Raw genomic sequence first — 22,142 nt, forward strand, 5'->3', positions numbered from 1 at the left:
GTTCTCTACCCAGGAGTCAGTTGCCACCACCTCAAAGTGACATGACACATTTCCCCACTCCTACATTTTCATTCAACAGATGTATTTGCCCACGGGCCATTAAAACGACTGAAGAAGATAAACAAACGTGTTAAATTCTCTTCAACCAGTCTGACTCACGGAAATCAGCACTAGCAACAAAACCGCCCCCTGTCAAAAAACCGGCCCCCACCCCATCCAGCTTACCGGGGGATTGCTTGGTGCCCGGAATTACCAGTCCGGCCCTGGTCTTAGTGTCATCAGTGGGTGGTCCACAAGGACCCTCAAGTACTGCTAGCCAGGGCTTGCTTACAAGTCACAATGACTGGCACATGCTCAATTAGACATGTGTCTTGGGAAAACTGACTGGCTTGTGTGACAACATCCGTGTTAACATGCGTCACATTAGGCAGGCAAAGGCACTGTTTTATTAAAGAAATGATCAGCAACCGCCCCAGGATTTTTGATTCAGTCACAAAAGTACTTTTACAGGTAATGACTTTAAACAAAACTAAATTGCTAAAACAGTGATTAGCCAGAAAATCTGGCAAGAATCCAGCCCTCTGAATCTACACCGGTCACCACTCTAATGGTTTCACATAAAAAAGTCAGTTAGTTGCCCTCGAGACTTTAGAGTAGGAAAACAAACTACTCAAATAAGGAGGGAATTTAGAGGATGGGTACTTGGGCTCAGATTCACTTATTCTAGAACAGTTTACCCTTAAACATTTATGAATTTAGCATTGCTAACCCCACCCTTTACTTGAAGTAAACATTTATAACCATTTAATTTCTAGAGTTTTTCCTAGATAAACAGTGAAAAGCAGACCAGAGATATTTATGGGAACATTTTTATTTTACACGCTGTAGGTAATATAGGAAAGACAGATTCACTTTTCGGGGTTTATACAAATTCTGAGTTACCGCAATGTTTCAAATGCGGCTTGCATTAAACTGATTCTATTTAATAATGTAGCTAAGAATACATGGTTCCAGATAAAACAAAGTTTGCTTTCTTAAGATTCTGACTACACGAATCAGAGATTATTGAACCTACTGTCAGCATTCTAGAGCTAACAAGGCCTTGATTGCATTTACTATGTTTTGCTTTCATGAATATCATTAATAGACTAGAGAGAAAATAGCATTTTAGAAAACATGCTTTGCAAGATAGTGTTCCCATGATTTAAGATGTTGGAGAGAGAACTTTTGACTTTTTCTTTTTTATTAATATGTCTAATTCTATTTTAGGCAAACATTTTTGAAAAACACTGGCCCTTTTACCTGAAGCATGGAGGGCAGAGCTTCCCTCGTGAACATGTCAAAAAGGCTGTTGCTGAGATAGAGGAAATGTGCAATATACTGAAATTGGAAGGAGTGACTGTTAGGAGACCAGAAGTAATTGACTGGTCAGTTCGGTATAAAACTCCAGACTTCGAATCTTCTGGTAAGCCACAGTGATATAACAGAGATACTTCCCAAAACACCTAAAAGAGCACCAGTAAGATATGGTTTGTAGTATCTGAGCTCGATATTTAATGAGCCCTCTAACATTCTGTTATTCAAGGGTGTGATGCCATGTTTGGTAGAGATGCGAAAGATCGAGGGGTTGTCCATCCTGGTGTTTAAATCTGGTCTGCAGGTTTGCCATTATACCACATTAATCTGTGTGGCTTTTTTTTCTTCTTTTCTTTTTAGGTCGAGCATTTGAGACCTATTGTAATGTAATATGTTGGCTTACAGCTATACCTCTGCTTTTGATTGGTTTGGTTCAGTGTCCTTCAAAAATCCTTGCTTGCCAGTGGTCAGTCCTGCCTCTTTGTCCCTCCTTTTTCTCTTCCGTTCCTCCCATGCAGCAGGGACTAAGCACTGTTTCATCACAATAAAGTTCTTTGTCTGTTCTCTGGGGGACTACTTTTTTCTTGCTTTCTTGCTCTGTGTCTTTTTACCTGTGTGTAGTCTCGGCACCATAGCTGATTACATTTAAATATAGTTTTCCTCCCTCCCACCTCCTCCTAATTCCACAGTTGTATTGGGAGTACGTCTTTCGCAATGCCTCCCTCTTTGTTGGTTATATTTGTTAGGCTATTAGCAATTTTTTTCTGTTGACCGTCATTTGGGCTTTTTCTAGTAAGGTGTTGGTTGTTTTTGGGCTTTGTTTTAAGAAGGATTGGGCTTGTTCCTCTTGTGAAAGCTGCTAATGCAGCGTCCTCTGTGTACAGGCAGCATGCTCTAAAGGCGCAAGCAATGGGCACCTGGTGATGAGAGCGTGCCCAACCCTCTCTGCTTCTGTGCAGGGCAGTCGCAGTGCTCAGACACCAGTCTTTAGGTATGAACAGCCTATATACTGGAATGCAGTGCAGGCTGGTCACTGTGGGCAGTTCCCATCGCGCTCTTTCCGTCAACAAGTTAAAGGTAATCTAAAATTTGTTATACGGTGAAAAATTAACAGTAGACCTCTTTATATAAACAGAGGAACTGAAGTCCCTATTTCAGCTAGGATAGCGCTCTCCCCACAAAACATTTGCCTGAGGTGCGTTCCTCATATCAGTGTTCAGGCTTTAGGACACCCCTTCTTTTCAAACAATCCTCCTCCAAGCATTCACGCTTTGTGTATCCGCTTAAGAGGACCTGGTTCCGCTGGAAATAAGTGTCTTTTGGAACTTCAAAAACATGAGTTTATATTAAAAAAAGTCTTAATTAACTGTTGATTCATTTTTGTGGACATGGGTATGTGAGTTTATACCATGTTTTTAAACAATTAACAGTCGGTCAATTTTGAGAGGTGTTTGTTGAAGGTTTTTTTCAGTAACTGTCAGCCGCGGCCGGTAGTAGGTGTAACTGCAGGGCGGTGACGTGGGGAGGGGGAGGGGCTGTGTGGGGGGTAGTAATGTATGGATTACGGACATTAACAGGTAAGTAAACATATAAATAAATCAAGCGAATTTCGTTGTGTGCACTGCATCGCCAAATGTGATGCAGTGCACGCAACGAAATTCGTTTTATTTATTTATATGTTTACTTACTTGTTAAAGTCCGTAATCCACACATTACTACACCCACCCTGCCCCTCCCCCTCCCCACGTCACCGCCCTGCAGTTACACCTGCAGTTACACCTACTACTGGCCGTGGCTGGTAACTGGTGTGAGGTTGTAAAGACAGACGGCATGGCTCCTAGGTTAACGCTCCCGTAATTCCGGTGACTCTCAAAAAGCGTTCCTCACATCCGTGTTCAGGCTCTCAGGGTGAGCCTTCTTTTCAGATAAGCCTCCCCCAAGCATTCACACATTTGTGTATCAGTTCAGGAGTGCTGCTAAAGAGGACATAGATCTGTGAGAAATTAGTTTTGGAACTTCAAAAACATAAGTTTACAACATTTTTTCTTTTTCACAATTATCAGTTGGTCAATTTTTGCAAAGAGTTTGTGGAACTAAGGTTTTTTACAGTAACTGGTGTGAGGTTGTTCGGGCTACTTTCACTTTACACATCTATTTGCTGAGTTGGAGAGACAGCGTTATTTTAAAATGTGCTCCTGCTTTGTATCTATCTGTTGATTATTATTTTACGCTTGCTTGCCATCTAAACAGAGAAGAGAAAGTTATCTTGTTGCAGCTTGTATGATAATGGCCACTGTTGCCGGCTCCGATTGTCTCATTCCACAGGTGATTTACCTGCACTTCCTGCCGGCTCAAGCTGGCATACTGTTTACTCTGTGCTTGTCAGGCACAAACGACACCGACGCGCGTACATTTTGTAGCCTGGTCAAGGCAGCATGTTACCGTTAATGCACATCAGTGTGTTTAGAAGCGACCATTAATTAATTTTTGAATACTGTGGTGTGCAGTTAGGCCTGTGACTCAGTTATGTATTTGTGATGGTGACACTAAATATTTCATACAAACAGATTAAAAGGGTGAACACTTGACATGTGGGCTGTGTAATGTTGGGGGCCCTGGGCCCTCATTGCTAGGAATGACTGACGCAGACACAGTCAGCTACTGGGTACAACTGGCCCAGAGCACATGGGCTCGGCCCTTTTTATTAAAGCTGTGTCACCTGACCAGTGACATCAGTGGTGGGTGGGTGTTCAGTGTGCTGGCTTACAAAGCACTAGACTGCTGACCGTGATTCTGGATCACTACATCCCTCCCAAACTTGGGGGAAAATGAAAATAAACGAAAGTCCAACCTGTGGGAGAAAAAATACAATTCGCAAACCCCACGACAAAGTTCAACCTGTGGGATAGAAAATGTACATACAAATGTAACACTGGACTCTATGATTTGAAGTGAGTCTCTTTGGTGGATTGCGGGTCGCAGATGGTGTAGTTGCTGCATCCAGGACAATGAGTCATTCTGGCATGGTTTGCCGTTGTTTGGCGGGTCCTATCTTCTGTCTGCGCCGCCTGGACGTTGTTCTCGGTCTTGCCTTTGCTTGGCACCACTGGTGACAGTTGGTAGCTAGATAGAAGGGTGACGTGATCCGAGTATTGTTTGTCTTCTCGGTTCTCCTCTTCAGTCCTGGTCCTTGGTGATGTCTCTGGGCAGGCTTCAAAGTATTTCTTGGCAGATGAAAGGAGTAGGTGCATACATCCCTCTCACTAGGATGCCCCTCTTCGCCGGTATTCTTCTCTCACAAGATATCCGGGAGGACCTCTTTGCCAGGCTTCCACTGGACTGGTGTTGTCGGTCATGTTGCTCCACCATAGCCTTCGGGCCGTGAGCGGGGCGCTCCACGATCTTCACTGTTGTGTCCGAGTTCCACCTGAAGGTTACGCTGTTGACTCTTTTCTTGCACGCGAAGCTTTCCTCTCCGTGGGTCTTGCAGACGCACCGTTGTGGACCTGTCTCTCTGGCGGGACTTGCTGCCACCAGAGTCCCTTGAGGCCTTTGCTTCTTGGGCTGCCACGGGTTGATGTGGAGTGGTCAGTTCCTCAGCCGGATGTGTGAGCACTCTCGCCATTCAATCTTCCGCTCAACCCCAAAGGTAGAATTGTTGTTAACAGTCCGAACTTGCCCTCTTCTACGATCGCCACATGGATGGATGGCTTGTAGGTGGATATCTTTGACTTGTGCCGCCGGTGTTCATGCCAGGCCTTGTTCTCCGCTGCACTCCGGTGTTCTGGTGCATGTCACCATCTTCTTCTGATGGGTGTGTGAGTTGACTGGTCACACCTCTTCACTTCTTGTGATCTTCTAGTGGCACCGTGGCACTCACTACCCTTCTTCTCCTCCATTCCTTTTGCGACGTGGTTGGTCCCATTCCTTTTCTTCAACCACCCAGGCCATCTCCGTGTGGCGTGCACTCCACACGAATCTGCCTGGTTGCGTCCTACCCTTAGGACACGCCTTCTCTTCTTCTGATGGCCAAACCAGGCATCGCACCTTTCTTCCTGTCGCTCCTTCTTTACTTCGGGTCGGTGTCATCAGACCTCTTCTGGGTCCCGTCCATGGACCTCTTCTTGATCTATTTAGTTACTATGCCTTTGATCTTCTGGCATGTCTTTGCAGTCTTGATCTTCTGACTGTCCGCTTCTCCTTTTCTTTCCGGGCGACCAACTGACTGGTCATCTTCTCTTTTTCTTTCCGGGCGACCAACTGCCTGGTCATCTTCTCCTTTTCTTTCCGGGTGACCAACTGCCTGGTCATCTTCTCCTTTTCTTTCCGGGTGACCAACTGCCTGGTCATCTTCTCCTTTTCTTTCCGGGTGACCAACTGCCTGGTCATCTTCTCCTTTTCTTTCCGGGTGACCAACTGCCTGGTCATCTTCTCCTTTTCTTTCCGGGCGACCATCTGACTGGTCATCTGGCGGTGACTTTTTGGCAAGTCATCTTCGCTGTGACCTACTGCCAGGTCTCCGAGGACGCGATCCCTGCGTCACTCAGTCGTGGTGGCGTGGAGTTACTTCACTCCTTGCGCATTCCTGCGCAGTGCTGTTCAGTCCTGAGGTGTGGAGTTCCTTCACTCCTTGCGCGGTCCTGCGCAATGCTGTTTGGTCCTGAGGTGTGGAGTTCCTTCACTCCTTGCCCAGTCCTGCGCAATGCTTTGCTTCTGGCGCATTCCCGCGCCGTCTCTTGAAGTGTCCCTGAGGGTTTTGGCGTGTTCCTGCGCTGCTGGTGAGGCAGTGTTCTTGTTCTTCTGGCGATTTCCTGCGCAGTTCTGTTCTGTATCCTTAAAGCTATGCGGGTAGGCTTGGCGCTACTCTGATATGGTAAGTCCCTTGTGCTGCTGGTTGCTGCAGGCTTGCTTTAGGGAGAGTTCCTTGAGTGGTCTGTGCAATGCTTGTTTATTCACTGGAAGTCTTTTCTTGCCTTTAGTTTATCCACGTTGCATTTAAGTTTGCTGGCAGTGTCTTTTAATGTGTGAGGGTAATTCTGCTTTTGGCCAGCAGATGGCAGGGGAACTCTTTTGCAAAACACCTGCAGTCTTTCTCTCCTTTCGGCCTTGGAAGCTTGTTTCATTTACTGCAGGCTTCGTGTTCCGTTGCAAAGACCTCACTGCTTTGTTCTCGGTCCTTCGTGCACAATGCTGGGGGTCCTGCCCTGCCTCCCCAGCTGCTCCCTGTATACAGAGGGGATACCAGATGCCCCCGGGGCTCCACTCGGACTTCAGTTTCGCTATGGTAAGTGGCACTTTGTATGTGCCTTTCTTTTCTACTGTCTGAATGTCCGGGCAAGTTTTCTCTCCTCCGTGGGCTGCGCTGGGGAAGAGGACACAGGGATGAGGGGCCTCTTGGTGAGTGCGGGTGGGCTCCGCTTGATCACTTTTGCGAGAGGTTATGCTACCTGCCCGCCCCTCATATCATTACGGTGGCGCTAGCGTAGGAGCTGGGGGCGGCTGCAGGGTACGTCTTCTGCAGTGAGGCCGACTTTAGTTCACTTAAAGTCCGGCAGCCTTCCTCGCTCTGCGGGCTCATTCCCTTCCTGCAGGCCAGTCGCTGCATGTGGCCAGAGTCTAAACGACGGTGTCTCTGTTCGCGGGGCAGCTGGTGTCGGGCGAGAAGGCTTTCCGACACCTGAGCACTCATGCGCTGGGTGACTTCTCCTTTTCCCTCACCCCACCGCTGCAGCCACACGTCACATGCGGCGCGGGGTGGGGGTGACAGCGCTATACAGCGGTTGGGCTCCGCTGAATAGTAAGTTAATTGCGGGTGTCCTCCGCTGGAGATTCTTTAATTATTAGGCGCCTGGCAGCTCCCCTCACGCTGCGGGCACTCTTCGGTACAGGTTTTCCACCCCTCCGCCGCACTTCACACATGCGGCGGGGGAAATGCTGCAGGCAGGCCGCGGGTGGGCTCCGCTGGTCCTGCTTACTTATGGGGCACAGTATGTATCGGTAGCGGGTAGGCTCCGCTCTGTGTTTTTCGGCGGCGCCGGCTGGCGGCCGCCATTATGTAGTTCTGACCGTTGCGGGTGGGCTCCGCTTTCGATATCGGTCACTGCTGCAGGCTCACCTTCGGCCGACGGGCCTCTCTTGATCCGCGGGTGGGCTCCGCGGAGGTTTCACCGAACGGTGGCGGCCGATGCAGGTGGGCTCTGCACGGCTCTCTCTCTTCACCCCAGGCAGGGGCGCAGTCGCGGCCGACGCGGGTGGGCTCCGGTCGGTCCGCTCTTCATCACCCCACGCAGGGGGCCTTGCAGGCTGGGCTCAAAGGTGTGGGGTAGGCTCCCGGTCACCTTCGTGTCTGCAGGCAGGCCCAGGGCTCGGCTTACGCCCTGCAGGCCTCTCGGCGGCCGGCGTCGCTTACCCAGAGGAATGCCCTGCACATGGGCACTTCCCTTCTTCTTTCCGGGGTGTTTCAGCTGCGGCACGCGTGGCTAGCGTCCGCCCTCCTCGTCGCCAATGTAATGTTGGGGGCCCTGGGCCCTCATTGCTAGGAATGACTGACGCAGACACAGTCAGCTACTGGGTACAACTGGCCCAGAGCACCTGGGCTCGGCCCCTTTTATTAAAGCTGTGTCACCTGACCAGTGACATCAGTGGTGGGTGGGTGTTCAGTGTGCTGGCTTACAAAGCACTAGACTGCTGACCGTGATTCTGGATCACTACAGGCTGCAAAGTGAAATAAACGGTGATCACTTACATTTTTAATGCATGTCACGTTTGACCTCTCTTACTCATCTATAAAACATAAACTGTAAAACACACTGAAACATCATGGGCATTGCATAACTCCTTCACTAGAAATTAATATATTGTCAAACATAATGGCTACTGCAAAGTCCACCATCTCTAAAAGGTGCCATACATTTGACAGACTGAACAGAGAACACGAAATATAGGCTAATGTGCTCAAGATCTCACATTTTGCTCTATAGTTTTTTTTTTAATGTAGCTTGTCTGGATTTTTTTTTCTTTTGAACAATCTGAAATAAACAATCTTGAGTATTGGTTTAGAGCTGGAGAGGTTGCTGGAGAGCCAGATGGTCTACTCGCTTTGACCAGTTCATTAAATTCAGCTTTGGAAAACAGTTTGAAGGAGTTTAAGGATTAGTGGTTGTTTTGGTTCCACGGGTTTTTGTCTTTTGTGGATTAGCTCTTTTTGTTTTATTCTGGTGGCAGTCTTCCAGTTTGTTTATTCTGGAGATAAGCTGGTCAGCAATTCTGCCAAAGAAGACCTGTGAGTTTGGCATCTTAGTGGTTGAGCATTCTAGGCTGCAGAATTTTTTTGGGGGGAAGGATGGCTGCATTGATCAAAATCAGTTTCTATGGTTTTGAGTGCTAATTTGTAATATTGTGTTATAGGCAGTTAGGTGATTTCTTTCATTCTTGTCATTGGTCTACATTGATTTGAATTGTAGTGCAACACGCTTAAATCTTTGGTCGTGCATTAAAAAAAATATATATTTCGTTGCTGATGCCATGGCGCAACATATCAGCTAACAGTTATCATTGGCTCTGCGGTGCCTGTACCTACCAGACAACTGGTGTTGTGCCACTTAGGGGGCAGCTCAAGGAGCATACTCCCAGCTGCCCACAAGCAACTCCCTCCCTGAATGGCAGTACTGGGTGCCAGGGTATCTTACTTTTTTGCTGTTTTAGTATACCTCTTCTGTACTACACACCATTACTCGTTCTCTCTCTATTCACTATACTGCTCAGTTCTCTCTTCAAATATGGCAAACTGTCTCGCTTACTCAGCTCTCTCTCATTCTCTTTCTTTATACGTTCTCTTTCTCGTATTTTTTGCAATTTGTTTTGCACTCTACTCCATGTCGCTTTATATGTGCTCTGTCATTATTTCACATCCCTCCGTTCACTTTATATTTCAGTTCACTTTTCAATGTTGATCTTTAGCCTGTTTCTCAGTGACTTCCATATATTTTTTTCAGTATCCATTATCTTTACTTTTATTTCTCTATGCCTGCTGTCCCGCTGTCCCTCAAACCTCCTCGCTATGCCCCTTTCTCACTATAACCCTATATCTCCATGTCGCTATGCAGTGTCTTTCTACATTCTAGGTATGGGTTATTTGCCACGTGTATATTAGACTTTTAAACTTTGGCCAATCGTCATTGAATTTTGAAAGGTAATCATGTAAATGGTGGTGCTCTTTCAGGAAGGTTCAGTACATACAGAGAATGGTCCCAGTGTACGAATTACTGTGTTTTAAAGAACCAAGACAATCATACACAGTTATACACAGAATCGTAATATTCTTAATGAAGAGTGTTATTAATCACACTGAGCAACCTGTATTTGAGAAAAGTGAACGAGGAATCCCCCCAAACAAAAGATAAAGTGGATTTAAACGGATGATTATACTGTTTAAATTTATTAGAGAAAAATCCACTTATAGGTCTGCATTATTTAACAACCTTGTTGGAAATGCGTTCTAATTATTGTAAAAAACAGCACGAATTATGGCTTTAGCTTAGAAAGAAAATTAACATTGGTTGCGTTTAAATGCTTCACACATTCCCTTTATGCGCTGGTTTAAATATTTTTCGTGTACAAATGAAAAAAAGTATTCCTTTTGCAGATGATAAACACACGTTATGTTTTTGCGCAGCATGGTTGGGTACTCTATACTGTATTTAGTTTGCACTTATGGGCTTCAGTGCTGTCATTCCAACTTTTGCAAAACATGATATGTTTATCTACTTTCAGTACCCCAGGGTGTGTGGTACAAGTTGCTTTTTTTTGGTTTTCCAAGCAGATTCACTTTACGGAGAAAAACATTTAATAATGGAAATAAAAATACAACAAGCTTTTATTGTGCCATTTTCTCATTTTAAACATGCAGTAAAAGTATTTAGAAGGCGTTATTTGCATTGCATACTCTGGATTCAGTTAAGGCTTTTGAGCTATGGTTAAACAAACATCAGTGATATTGACCACATAATTACGCTCTACTCTATACCACATAAATAAACTCCACAAAACTACACTCTATGCCATGTAGCAACACTCCACATAAATACCCTCAACGCCACACTGTTCCATGCCACTCTATATTCAATTCCACACAAATACATTCCACACCACATAATTCAACACCAAACCACATAATTCCTCTCCACAACACAATCCCACCACACACCACATATATCTAATTCACAACACATAATTCAGGTTCATACAACAAAATTCAACAGCACACCACATAATTAAACTCCCCTATATACCACTCAACAATACAAAATACCATTCCACATAATTACACTCCATGACACACAATCCCACTCCACATAATTCCAGTACACTCAATACCACATAATCACGATCCACACAATTCCCCAGTACCCCATGCCACATAATTGCACTACACAAAACAACTCCACAGCATTCCATGCCACACAATTACACAACTACCAAAATCAATCAAACCCACATAATTCCACTACATACCACATACATACACTCCATAATACATAGGTAAAATACATAGCCAATTACAGTGTCAATAGCTATTGCATTTCTACTGCTTGTTTTTTAATTATTAGTATTTTTATTATTTTCTTTACAGTTTTATATAGCACAAACTTGACCCAAAGGTATTGGTATCAGAGCCCTTTATACAAGCACCAGTTGCGTTTGTGAATAGTGCATCATGAAAGACGGCTTGGAAGTTGAGAAGGATGAGGATGGAGGAGAGATGATTATGTGCAAAGGTTATGCTCCATCAATGTTGGTTTTGGACCATTCAGACTTTTCAGATTGGGGTTACTTTGGAATCTTTGTAGCTGGTAGACAATGAAACTATGAGGGAAAGAAGAGAAGGAATATAGAGTGGCACTTAAGAAAAGATGCAAGCCAAATGATTGCTGCTTCAGATCTCTCACATTCTGGTAAAGTGGACAACAGGAGAACATGTGGAGTCATTCACAAGAGGTTAAAGCTTAAACATGGGTTCCATATTGACTTGGAAGGCAGGGGCCGATTTGAAATTGTATTTTTACTCTAAAGGCATCAATAGTACAGTCTGATCTTAAGTCTTGTCTATTTATCATCTATCTTTATACCTCAGCTTTACTAGTAGGTCACATGCTGTCACATAAAATGTGGAGAAAGGTTCAGTAAGGAGAGACAGACCTGGTAGAAGTCAGGCATCTCGCATAATTGTAAGAGTGCTAAGAAAGTTCTTCCCGCCAATACAGTTGTGGGCATGCCAAGAATCCCAAAATTCTGCACACAACACCTGGGTGCCATGTGTTAACCATGAATTATCCATGGAGTGAAGCAGCATTCAATGTTGAAAAGTGGTTACATTAATTGCAGAGAAATGCCATCCCAATGATATTTACTACCAAAGCTCAAATGTCAATTGCAAGGAAAAAGAGTTTCACAACCTGGTCTTAAGGAACAGTAAACCCTTATTGAAAAAGAGCTTTATGATGTGATTACATGCTGTTATTTCCATGTATATTAAATAGTATTATATTTTGTATGCAGGCCTTTATGCTGCAATGCCAAGAGACATTCTACTAGTGGTTGGAAATGAAATAATTGAGGCACCTATGGCGTGGCGTGCTCGCTTCTTTGAATACAGAGCATATAGACCTCTTATCAAGGAATACTTTCGCCGCGGTGCCAAATGGACCACTGCACCAAAACCCACAATGGCTGATGAACTTTATGACCAGGTATCCCAATTACTTCTATTTATGTGTGTGGTGATGATTGGCCTACATACTTGCAACAGTTTGGATCATTTGTGATTTTACCAGTGACCGGCTGCTAGCATGTCCAGTACTGGGTTTTAAGCTACGCAGTCTAGGATTAATCACGTCCCTGTATGTCTGAAAAATGAGTAAAAGAGCAGAATTGGACCATACAATCCTTGGCAGCCTGGATTTAAGGCCAGCTTCAATCTGGATTCAACTATCCTTTTATCACCGGCATGGGACACTATAAAGTAGGATTATTATTTGGTTCAGCCTAGTGCAGCGCACATGAGTTACTCTAGGAGATGACCTTTAGAAATCGGTCAGCTCTTTTCACGCACTCGTGCTTGTGCTGGCATCCTCCTTGCAGGAGGGAGCAGTGGTGCGCAGGGTCCATCTGTTTGCAATTAGCGTGGCCGCGCGCATCTGCACTTTGCTTTTTTTCTTTTTAAATCTTTTTATTGAATTCAAATAACAAAAAGCATAGAAATAAAACAAAAGCAAGGCGATACAATACAAATGTGTCACTTCGTTGCCGGGGGGGGGGTACATATGCAAATCAAACATGAGAATTATACGATGATAGTGGGGGGAGGGAGCAGACCAGAAGCAAATAAAACATCTAAATTCCTGCGGAGGAAACATCAGGTTGGGAGGAAGACAGGTCAGTATTCAGTTCCGGACGGGGGGAGTGCATATATCACCACGGTACGTGTTCCATTGAGACCAAATTTTTCCCCACTTGCGGGGCGTGCCACTGGAAACATAAACAGTCTTTTCTCTGAACATACACCAGTCCATGTTTTGTTGCCACACCAGAACTGTCGGTGGCCTCTGCGCGCCCCATAATTGGGCAATGTCTCTCTTTGCAATCATGTTACCCAAGGTCACCCACCGAAGGTGCGCCTGGTCATAATCATTCGGCTCCCAGACATTCAACAGACACCTCCGCGCCTCAGGCAGTGATTGCACACCCGTGACTTCACTCATGACTTCATGCACCCGGGTCCAATAGCGTAGCACTGCAGGACATTCCCAAATAATATGCAGAAACGTGCCCACCATACCACAGCCACGCCTGCACAATCCATCCGTCGAGAATCCCATGCGTACCAGATGAGGACCTGTCACGTATACCCTATGAAGGATTTTGAGCTGGACAAACCGGAGGCGCGCCGGGATAGCCACCTCCTTCGGGGAAGAGATCGCAGCCTGCCAGTCCTCGTCATCGAGTTCCAAACCATCACTAGTCCACAACTCTCGAAGGTTATCCAGCAGGCCAGTCCTGGTATTAATCAACTTTTTATATATGAGCGAGATCATGCTATCAGGGATATGCCCATCCAGTATCCGATCTTCAAGCGGGGACGCCTCCGGAATATCCGAGCCCAGGGGAAAAACGGACAGGACCGCATGTCGGACTTGCGCATACCGAAAGGATTCCCTATCATTCTGGTCGTACTCAACTTTCAGCTCCTCAAACGTCTTGACTCTACCCTTGATCCACACATCATCAACCCTGCTGATATCGATCACGTCCCACCTATCAAAACCCTTTGACTTCCAGAGGGAGCCAAGTTTTTCCGATGCATAAAGCGGAGTAGCACGGGTCGGCTTGTCAGCCCATCCCGTGGCTGCTGTAGCACGATGCCACACCTGTACTGCTGACTTAGTGGGGCCCGTAAGAGATCTGCCGGCAGATTTCGCGTATAGAGCCCTGTTGAAATCCCCGCCGGGCAGCTGCCATTTATCCATCTCAAAAGCCGGGTTCGGCAAGTGAGCGTAAGTGCTATGGTTAATAGCCCCCAGCTGAGAGACCCAATAGTAGCGACGAATGTCCGGGAGCGTGATGCCCCATCATACCAAGGGAGCGTCAGCTTCGAAAGGGCAATACGAGAACGGCCCCCCATATCAGTTGTCGCTGTAGACTTCCAATCTCCCGAAAGTAACCGGCTGGCACAATGTCAAGTGTGTTCTGAAGCTCATAAAGAAATCGGGGGAGGGACATCATCTTAAACAGCGCCGCCCGTCCCAGAGGAGAGAGAGGGAGTCTACCCCACGCAATCACATCAGCACGGAGGCGCTGGAGAGGGGGCAGCAAATTGCGTTCATAACGAAGCACGGGGTCCAAGGTGATAAAGATTCCCAGGTACTTGAATCCGTCCAGCACCACCGAGATAGGACAGCCACGAGGCAGTAGAGGAGCCTTGCCGGAGAGGACATAGATGCAAGACTTCGACCAGTTAATGACAAGACCGGAGTTTTTACGGAAAGAAGTCAAAACGTCGAAAAGGACGATCAACGACTTCCGAGGCGACGTAAGGTACAAGAGTATATCGTCTGCGTACAGGGATACACGATCTTCAAACTCCTGCATCTGCACTTTTCAAGCACTCTGCTTGTTCATCATCTCTGTAACCCTCTACTCTTCGAACTAAAGTCTTGCACGGTCTCGCTTTTACCTTTCACTACTTATGTAGAGCTCCTATGCTCTGTGTAAAACTGCACAAATAAACTGCAAAGAGAAATAAACACATTCTACCCTCTTCCCACCATCCCCACCTCTTAAGGTAGGCAGTCGCCTCTCCCTCGATGGATTCTCTTCAGCACGGCTGTCTTATCGCCACAAATCACAGCCTGTCTTGCCTGTCCCCTGCCGAGTATAAAAGTATGAAATCAGACCAGTAGCAGTAGATAAATATCCTGCCCCGTTATCCCTGCTCGCAGGGGAAACTCGTCAACCGGAGGGTGGAATTCTTCGGGGTGCAGTAGGTCGCTCGGACAGCATCAAAGGAAGATGGACCAACTTACATATCATCCATCAAGGGTCGTCAGGAGGATTTAGCGAGAGCCGGAAAATCATATCAACAATGCCAAGCCCCCCATGTTCATATGACGGAGGAAGCATGAACACCGAACTTGAAAATATGTTCATGGAATATAAACGGACTGGGTGGCAAAACAAACGACGCAGACTTACTAGAATTCTTAAATTTTTTTTACATCATTCTACTCCAAGAAACCTGGTCAACTACATCTGATCATATAGACGGCTTCAAAGAAATCCAACAACACGCCACTAAAAGAGGCCTTTTAGGCAGGAGGCCTATCGATTTATTTGAACACCAGCATCCCCTGGTCCTACGTCACCATCGACATGGGACAAACATGGATTCAGTGCATCAGAATCAAGCCACCACTAGACCCAAGTCCAGGACCACAGGGTGCACAAGAGGCAACGTCATTGATCATATGCAACATCTACATACATCCGGACCGCAAGAACAAATCAGAGAAAATCCTGACCCTGAAAGCACTTCTTAAATCCATACAACTCATTTACCCACTGGCAGGACTGATTGTGTCAGGTGATCTGAATATGTTTTTACTTCAAAAGGACAACGCACAGAACATCACACAAAACAAACAGACGGGTAAATCCATTCCTCCATTAATAACAAACCATCAAAAAAAGGACAAGCACGGTCTGCTGTTTGCTCAAAGTTCACCGACATTGGAATGATCCCTTTGAATGGCCGCTTTCCGCAAGACCAGCCAGCATCCTCGACCAGAATCACCAAACAGGCTCAAGCGGTCCTAGATTACACCATAGTGGACCTAGAGGCACTAAAATCAATTGTTACCTTTAGTATAATCCACAAATTGGAGAGCGACAACAGCCTGCAGTCAATCGAGCTCAGCTATCAACATACAAGGGCACCAACATGCAAATCCTTGAGCGAATCCCCGAGTCTCTACAATCCTAAACGACTGCAATGGAATGGAAAGAATGTCGACGAAATTATGATACATGCGAAAAAAGTGCATGAAGAATCCATGGGGATAAGCCCCTCAGAATACAAGCGCAACTAGGAAAAGATGATCTTCAGCTTATCTGAAAGCTTTGGCCATCAAACTCATAGTAACAAAAGTAATGTAAGCAAAACTTGCCAGGCGCTCCTGGGCTCAATAGCGTGTAAAAAAAGGATATTAAACCGAGAAATCAGAAAGCTATTGGGAGAAGATCAGGTAAAGCGCGATGACACCAAGCGGCAAATTCATAACTTAAGGCAAAAATAAAAAAAAAGACGTTTGGTCAAAAAAGTCAAAACACCTCACACAAATTTGGCAAAAACTATTAGAATCTAGTAATTCGAATAATAACAGGAAATTTTGGGCAGAAATTAACAAAGTGGCAAACGGAGCGGCCCAGGCCTTCAACGCAAACATATTACAAGAAGACTGGATCCGGCACCTAGCGCAAACCCAAAAGAACAATTTCCAAGCATGGAATTCAGACCATCTGTCCAACAAATATCATGAAAAGCAAGAAGCGGACCAAAACTTTGACGAAAATTGGATCACGACATTCCAAGTACAAATGGTCCTAAAAAAATTGAGGCCAAAAGGTGCACCAGGCCCAAACGGTTTGCCAAACGGTCTGTTCAAACATGATCAATCATTCTGGGCAGAATATCTAACCCCAGTATTCAACAACGCCTTTCAAACAGGAAGCATACCTCCGTCATGGAGAGGGAACATTTTGCATCCAATCTTCAAAGCAGGAGCAAGAACTGACCCATCCAATTACAGAATGATAGCTCTCATTGATGTGGAAGCCAAAATATATGCATCAAACATCCTGAGAGCACTGGAAGACTGGGTCAGCTCGAACAAGATTCTTCCAATCACCCAGACAGGGTTTAGGCCCGGAACCAACAGGTCATGCAATCTGCTTGCATTAAACCTCCTTGTCGACAGAGCTAAGGCAAAGTCAACAAAACTGTATACCTGTTTCGTCGACCTAAAAGCGGTGTTAGACACAGTCCCAGGGGAGATCTTATGGCAAAAGATGGTCAATTGGGGGAGACCATCGAAGCTGCTAATGGCCATCATAAACTTATACACATCAACCTGGGTCAAAATAAAAATAGGAAATGGTGACAGAACAACAGCAAAAATCCCCACCCATGTGGGCCTCAAGCAGGGATGCGTACTGGCCCCCACTCTTTTTAACATCTTCACTGCCGACCTTGATAAGTATATCTCCGAGACAGAAACCGATCCTCCGAAGTTAGCGCATTATAAAATAAGGAGTATACAGTACGCAGATGACATCGTACTTTGCAGCCAGACCCCAGTGGGTCTACAGCGTTCCATCGCAAGGCTGCATGAATACATCAGCGCGCATGGATTGTCATTTAACTATAACAAAACGAACATCGTCTGCTTCGGATCTTGGTCAGGGCAGCAATCATTTAAATGGCACATAGCAGGCAACACCATACAGCAAAGCCTCTCTTACAAGTACCTGGGAGTAGTCGTTGATTCAAGATGGACACTAAAAGAACATCAACAGCACAGAAAAGCCCAGTCTAATAAACGACGGTTCGCTCTAAACTTATTAAAAACAAATCTGAAATGTCCATCCAACTCACACCTACTGAAGGTGATCGTGGCAAAGTTTTTACCATCCCTTACGTATGGCTCTGAACTATATAGAGGCAAAGACGCAAACTTTCTGAACTTACAACAGTCAGAGCTGTTTAAATACATCTTTCAGATCCCGAGGCTTGCATCTCAAGCACAAGTACGACTCGAATTTGGGTTACTAAATCAGCAACCAGTCAGACAAGCTGCCTTACTGAAAACGAGCTGGAAACTAAGAGCAGCACAAGAGGACACGTTGACGGCTTTTTGCTGGTCTGAAATAAACCACCAAACAAATGCAAGAAAAGCTTGGAAATTAGCACTTGAAGAAGCACTGACAAATCTCAATATGCAAGAGGCATGGAACACCAACCACACATTTGCGGCATTTAAAAAAGAAGTCAACAGTGCAGCAAAACTAAAATCTTGGACGATAGATAAAGCCGCCTTTGCAAAAAAAAAACATGGCTGGACGGTGCTCGGTTCGTATGAGAGATGTGCTCAGCAACCTTATTTAGTCACCCACATAACTGCAGCCGTCCAACAAACGCTCCTAAGAGTCCGGATGGGAACCTACATTTCAAAAGATCAAACCACTGCATGGAAGCAAACATGGCCGACATCACTCTGTAGGCTCTGTGGCCAATCAGATGAAACATTGACTCATATATTGTGCATTTGCCCATCTTTGGCCAACTTGAGACGTCATTACTTATTGTACATATTTCGTTTTCCAAATCAGATCATGTCGGCCTGCAGTCATGTTAGCATTGAACAGTGACCAGCTGCAGACAGCTTGCAGGGCCATCAGATTCTTATAGAAGGTGAGCCTTCTAATACTGAAAACCGAAAAACAGTGACCAATGGCACAAAACAGAAGGCATGAACTACAATTAATGGCCAAGAAGATAGACTAAGCAATATTTCTTCTTATTTTTTTTCTTTTTCTTTCAAAGTATAAGGACATTATAGAATGTAACCGCACTTTTATTCAATCTCAGTTTGAATTTGAGTATACCCTGTCGCCCACATGTCCTTGTGCTGCGACTGTCACTACTCCGTATTCTCAGACTACCCCGTGGCCAGCAGTCACTGCTGCTACTCTCACAGCCTCTACCTCACTCTTGCTCTCTACTCCTCGTTTAAGTGCCTCACCTGCTCTTTCCTCTCATATTCAGAATCGTGCTAGCCGGTGTGCCCGCCTCTCTCTACGGCTGGGCCCCTCTCCTCGTCGAACTTTTCTTCTCTCCCGGTACTGATGTCGCCCTTTCATCTTGTGTCACAGCTGCACATCTCTCTCCGTGTCAGTATCTCTTTCCCCATTACCTCCCCTCAATCACTTACTGCCCCCACACCCTCCCCTTGTCTCTGCTGTGAGGAGGGCTCTATCACCCTCTGTTCCCCAGGGCACCTCCCCGCCAAGACTGATGCACACAAAGGCACGCAGAGCGGTGGATGAAAAGTAAACACGGCCGGGGAATCCCCGCTCTGGGCCCTCGGCCATCTGTCCTCCACATAAAGGTATGCAGAGCGGTGGGTGTGTAGTGTAGTTCCTATAGTCCCAATAGGCTCTGCGCATTGGAATAATATATTCAGCAGTGTAGACGTAGGACTGAGTTCAACTAGGTCTCTACTAACTATATTAGACTTAAGTTTTTGCCAGCTAGCTCAGAGGTCACTAGAAACTTTCTCGAATAAACGAGGAGGGGTTTAACCTCCCTGGATAGACAAGAAGGGATTAGTTTCTGACAACCATATAACATGACAACTTTGCTCTCTCAGAATAAGAGTGTATTTCTAGAGTCGTGTGAAAACAATAGACAGCTATTTCACTCAGTTAAGTGTGCATACTTAGTTTCACCAGAGTGCAGAGAAAAGAGAGACGGGCGTTTTCAATAAAAGGTTGTTATTTATTGAGCAGTCTTCTTTCTCATACAAGAGAAATGAATTGCCACAATTGCAATACTCATAGTAAAGTAAAGTGCGTACAGTAAAAGGAGGATTAAGAAATAATACTGTAAAAGCATTGATATGGTTTCTTAGCCATAAGATACTTTAAAATAGATAAAATATATACATACTTATATACATTGACTAACGTACTCAACTGGTGCTTCTAAATACGCCTACCCCGGTGTACCTGACTTAAGCCTAATACGTGGGAAGGAGTAAGTAAGTAGCAGTTTAAGTTAAGTTTGTTTTGCCTAGAATCTGACTCAAGAATTCTCTTCTAAGGTTTTAGTCAGCTCCGTACCTGGGTAATGGAAAGCAGGAGGTCTTGTATCTCTTTCTCAGGACTCGATATCCCAGTAACCCGCGAAGGTATCTGGAAACACCGGAGCTGGATTTCTCGGCAGGAGAAAAGACAGCGTCTCTCTCAATGCGTCAAAGAGGAGGGGCAGCGTCCGTGGGCTCTCGCATCAGCTGGGCTCTCGGGCAAGTAGATAGCTGCTCTGCTCCAAATCACCACTGTGTGTTTGCTTAAGGCAACGTTGGTATATTTATACCTGAAAGGTGCCGGGTTTGACGTAAGGTTGGACATAAAACGTCAATAAAGATGTCACTAAGAACTGGCCGTTCTTACAGTGCTTTACAGGAGTTCTAGGATGAAATCAAAACAAAAGCAAGGGGGATTTCCCAGGTTGCTGGAGGTTTGGATTTGTTTAGAGAACTCGTTGTGCTTTCTAGGGGGCCGGGGAAGAAGCCTTGCTTAATGTGACAGCATGTGCTACGACTGAATATGGATATGATTATTATGCCGTTGTATGGATATTATTGATTATAACCGGACAAGGGCATAACATAGGAATATTGATTTAGGCTCCTGGATAAAAACACAATACCCACTCCACGATCTAATGTCCATCATTACTAAAAACTAAGCAATAGTAAACATTTAAAGGTGCATGTGTATTCCAACCCACCCCAAAAATACATTTTTGCATTTGAAATGGTGTATCCGAAATACATGAAAATGATATTGGTACTGTACGTTTTTTAAGCAGTGTAATCATTCAGTTAAAACGATGCATATATATGATTAGCTGAACGATTTGTGAAATTTACACATGAAAGGCTCTTAATTCAGAAAAGAAGGTCGAGACCATTCCATCACATAATAATACAGTCGCTGTAAATGTGCTAGAGGCTGAGGTAATATATTGTCTCTAGAGTTCCTAAAAATAGAAGCTCTGTTCTCTAAGAATAGTTCTACTTTAAGCAGAGTACAAGTGCCAGGAAAAAGGTAAATATTTAGGAAGGGGAAAAATAAAAAAATTTCGCTTCAGGGGAAAAAATAGTTCCCAATATTTTCTGTAGCTTTTGTTTATCAAAGCTGAAGTCCGAATTCAGAGTTCAGGGAACGCTGTGTGCTCGTTTGCTTAAAAAGTTATTCTTTTTCTTCAGGGGAGAACATCATTTCAGACAGACTCGCAAAAAGGTGTCTACGGCTTCGGGTGAAAGTTCGATTAAGTTCGAAAATGCCGCGACTGTGCAGTCGTGAGAATGATTGCTATCATCGATGTCAGGATCAGCAATGCTCACAGAAGGTCGTACCTGGGTGATGTTGCTCTCATCTCGTGCTTCACTACCCCCTAATCGTAGTGGTGAAGTCTCAACGAATGCCGTCATCAGAATCGGTAGCCGCTGGGGACAACACGATGCATGAGCCGTTACAGGACTTAGCAAAGTATCTGTATCTAATGGTACTGCTGATGGTAGTGTAAGACAGACGTCTAACACGCATTCTTCTCCGCATAGCATACATCGAAGCACAGGTAAGATGCAATTCTGCCAGATGGGTCTGAATGAAAGAAACCAGGTCATATTCAGATCTCTTAGCCGGGCTAATCCAAGGACTTTAGTTATGCGGTCTAGCGTATAGCTAGGATCGTTTCTTCCATCGTTGCTAGAGTCTTGCTTGCGACTTGGCTTGCCATATCGAAGCAGTAGTAGTAAAAATAAAATGCCTGCTATGAGTCCCAACAGAAGTGGTAGGCCGCCAAAGACAGAATGAACAAAATTAGGAAAAATGCCCAGAACTGTTTCGAAGGGTGTTAACAGTCCCGAAAAAATTGTCTTAAATATATGTGGGATACCACTGGTATCAGACATATTTAGAATTTGGCTTAGCATTTCTACGAAATGCATGGGGCAATTTGTTGATAAAAGGGTATGTATCTCTGCCGTTGGCCTTGCAACTTGCAGATCATTTGTTTCTTTTGATGACGTCAAGGGCACAGTTGTCTGTAAAAGAACAGACTTCATTCTGCTTAAAGTATCAATTCGAATAGAAGAGATATTCAAAAAAGGCCAAATTTTCGCCTCCATGTCTGGAGTGCTGTTTGGATACAATACTTGCATACAGCAAGTGACCATGGAACTCAAGCTCACAAGATAAGCTTTTCCTGGCACCATGCCACAACAGCTGTGGTCCACTATTAGAATGTAACTCCCGTTAGAAAGTTGTCTAAAGAATGGCTCTATTTGTGTTGCAGGTGTGCCGTGCTGGTGACATGAAAGGTTATTTGAAGTCCCCTCACAGGCCCCATGCAGGTCAATACTTTGACACAGAAGTATACCGCTTAG

At 45.1% G+C, this 22,142-nt stretch overlaps 1 protein-coding gene across 2 annotated transcripts in view; it reads left to right on the forward strand.

Moving 5' to 3' along the window:
• Positions 1-22,142, forward strand: part of LOC144826195 (glycine amidinotransferase, mitochondrial-like) — a 220,606-nt gene that overhangs the window by 169,347 nt on the left and 29,117 nt on the right. For both annotated transcript variants that reach the window (XM_078684584.1, XM_078684585.1), the window contains exons 3-4: positions 1,270-1,465; positions 11,914-12,104. In XM_078684584.1, the coding sequence (XP_078540710.1) occupies positions 1,270-1,465; positions 11,914-12,104 (387 nt within the window). The remainder of the gene's footprint in view (positions 1-1,269; positions 1,466-11,913; positions 12,105-22,142) is intronic.

This window comes from Lissotriton helveticus, chromosome 3_2 (genome assembly GCF_964261635.1).
Source record: "Lissotriton helveticus chromosome 3_2, aLisHel1.1, whole genome shotgun sequence".
NCBI lineage: Eukaryota > Metazoa > Chordata > Amphibia > Caudata > Salamandridae > Lissotriton > Lissotriton helveticus.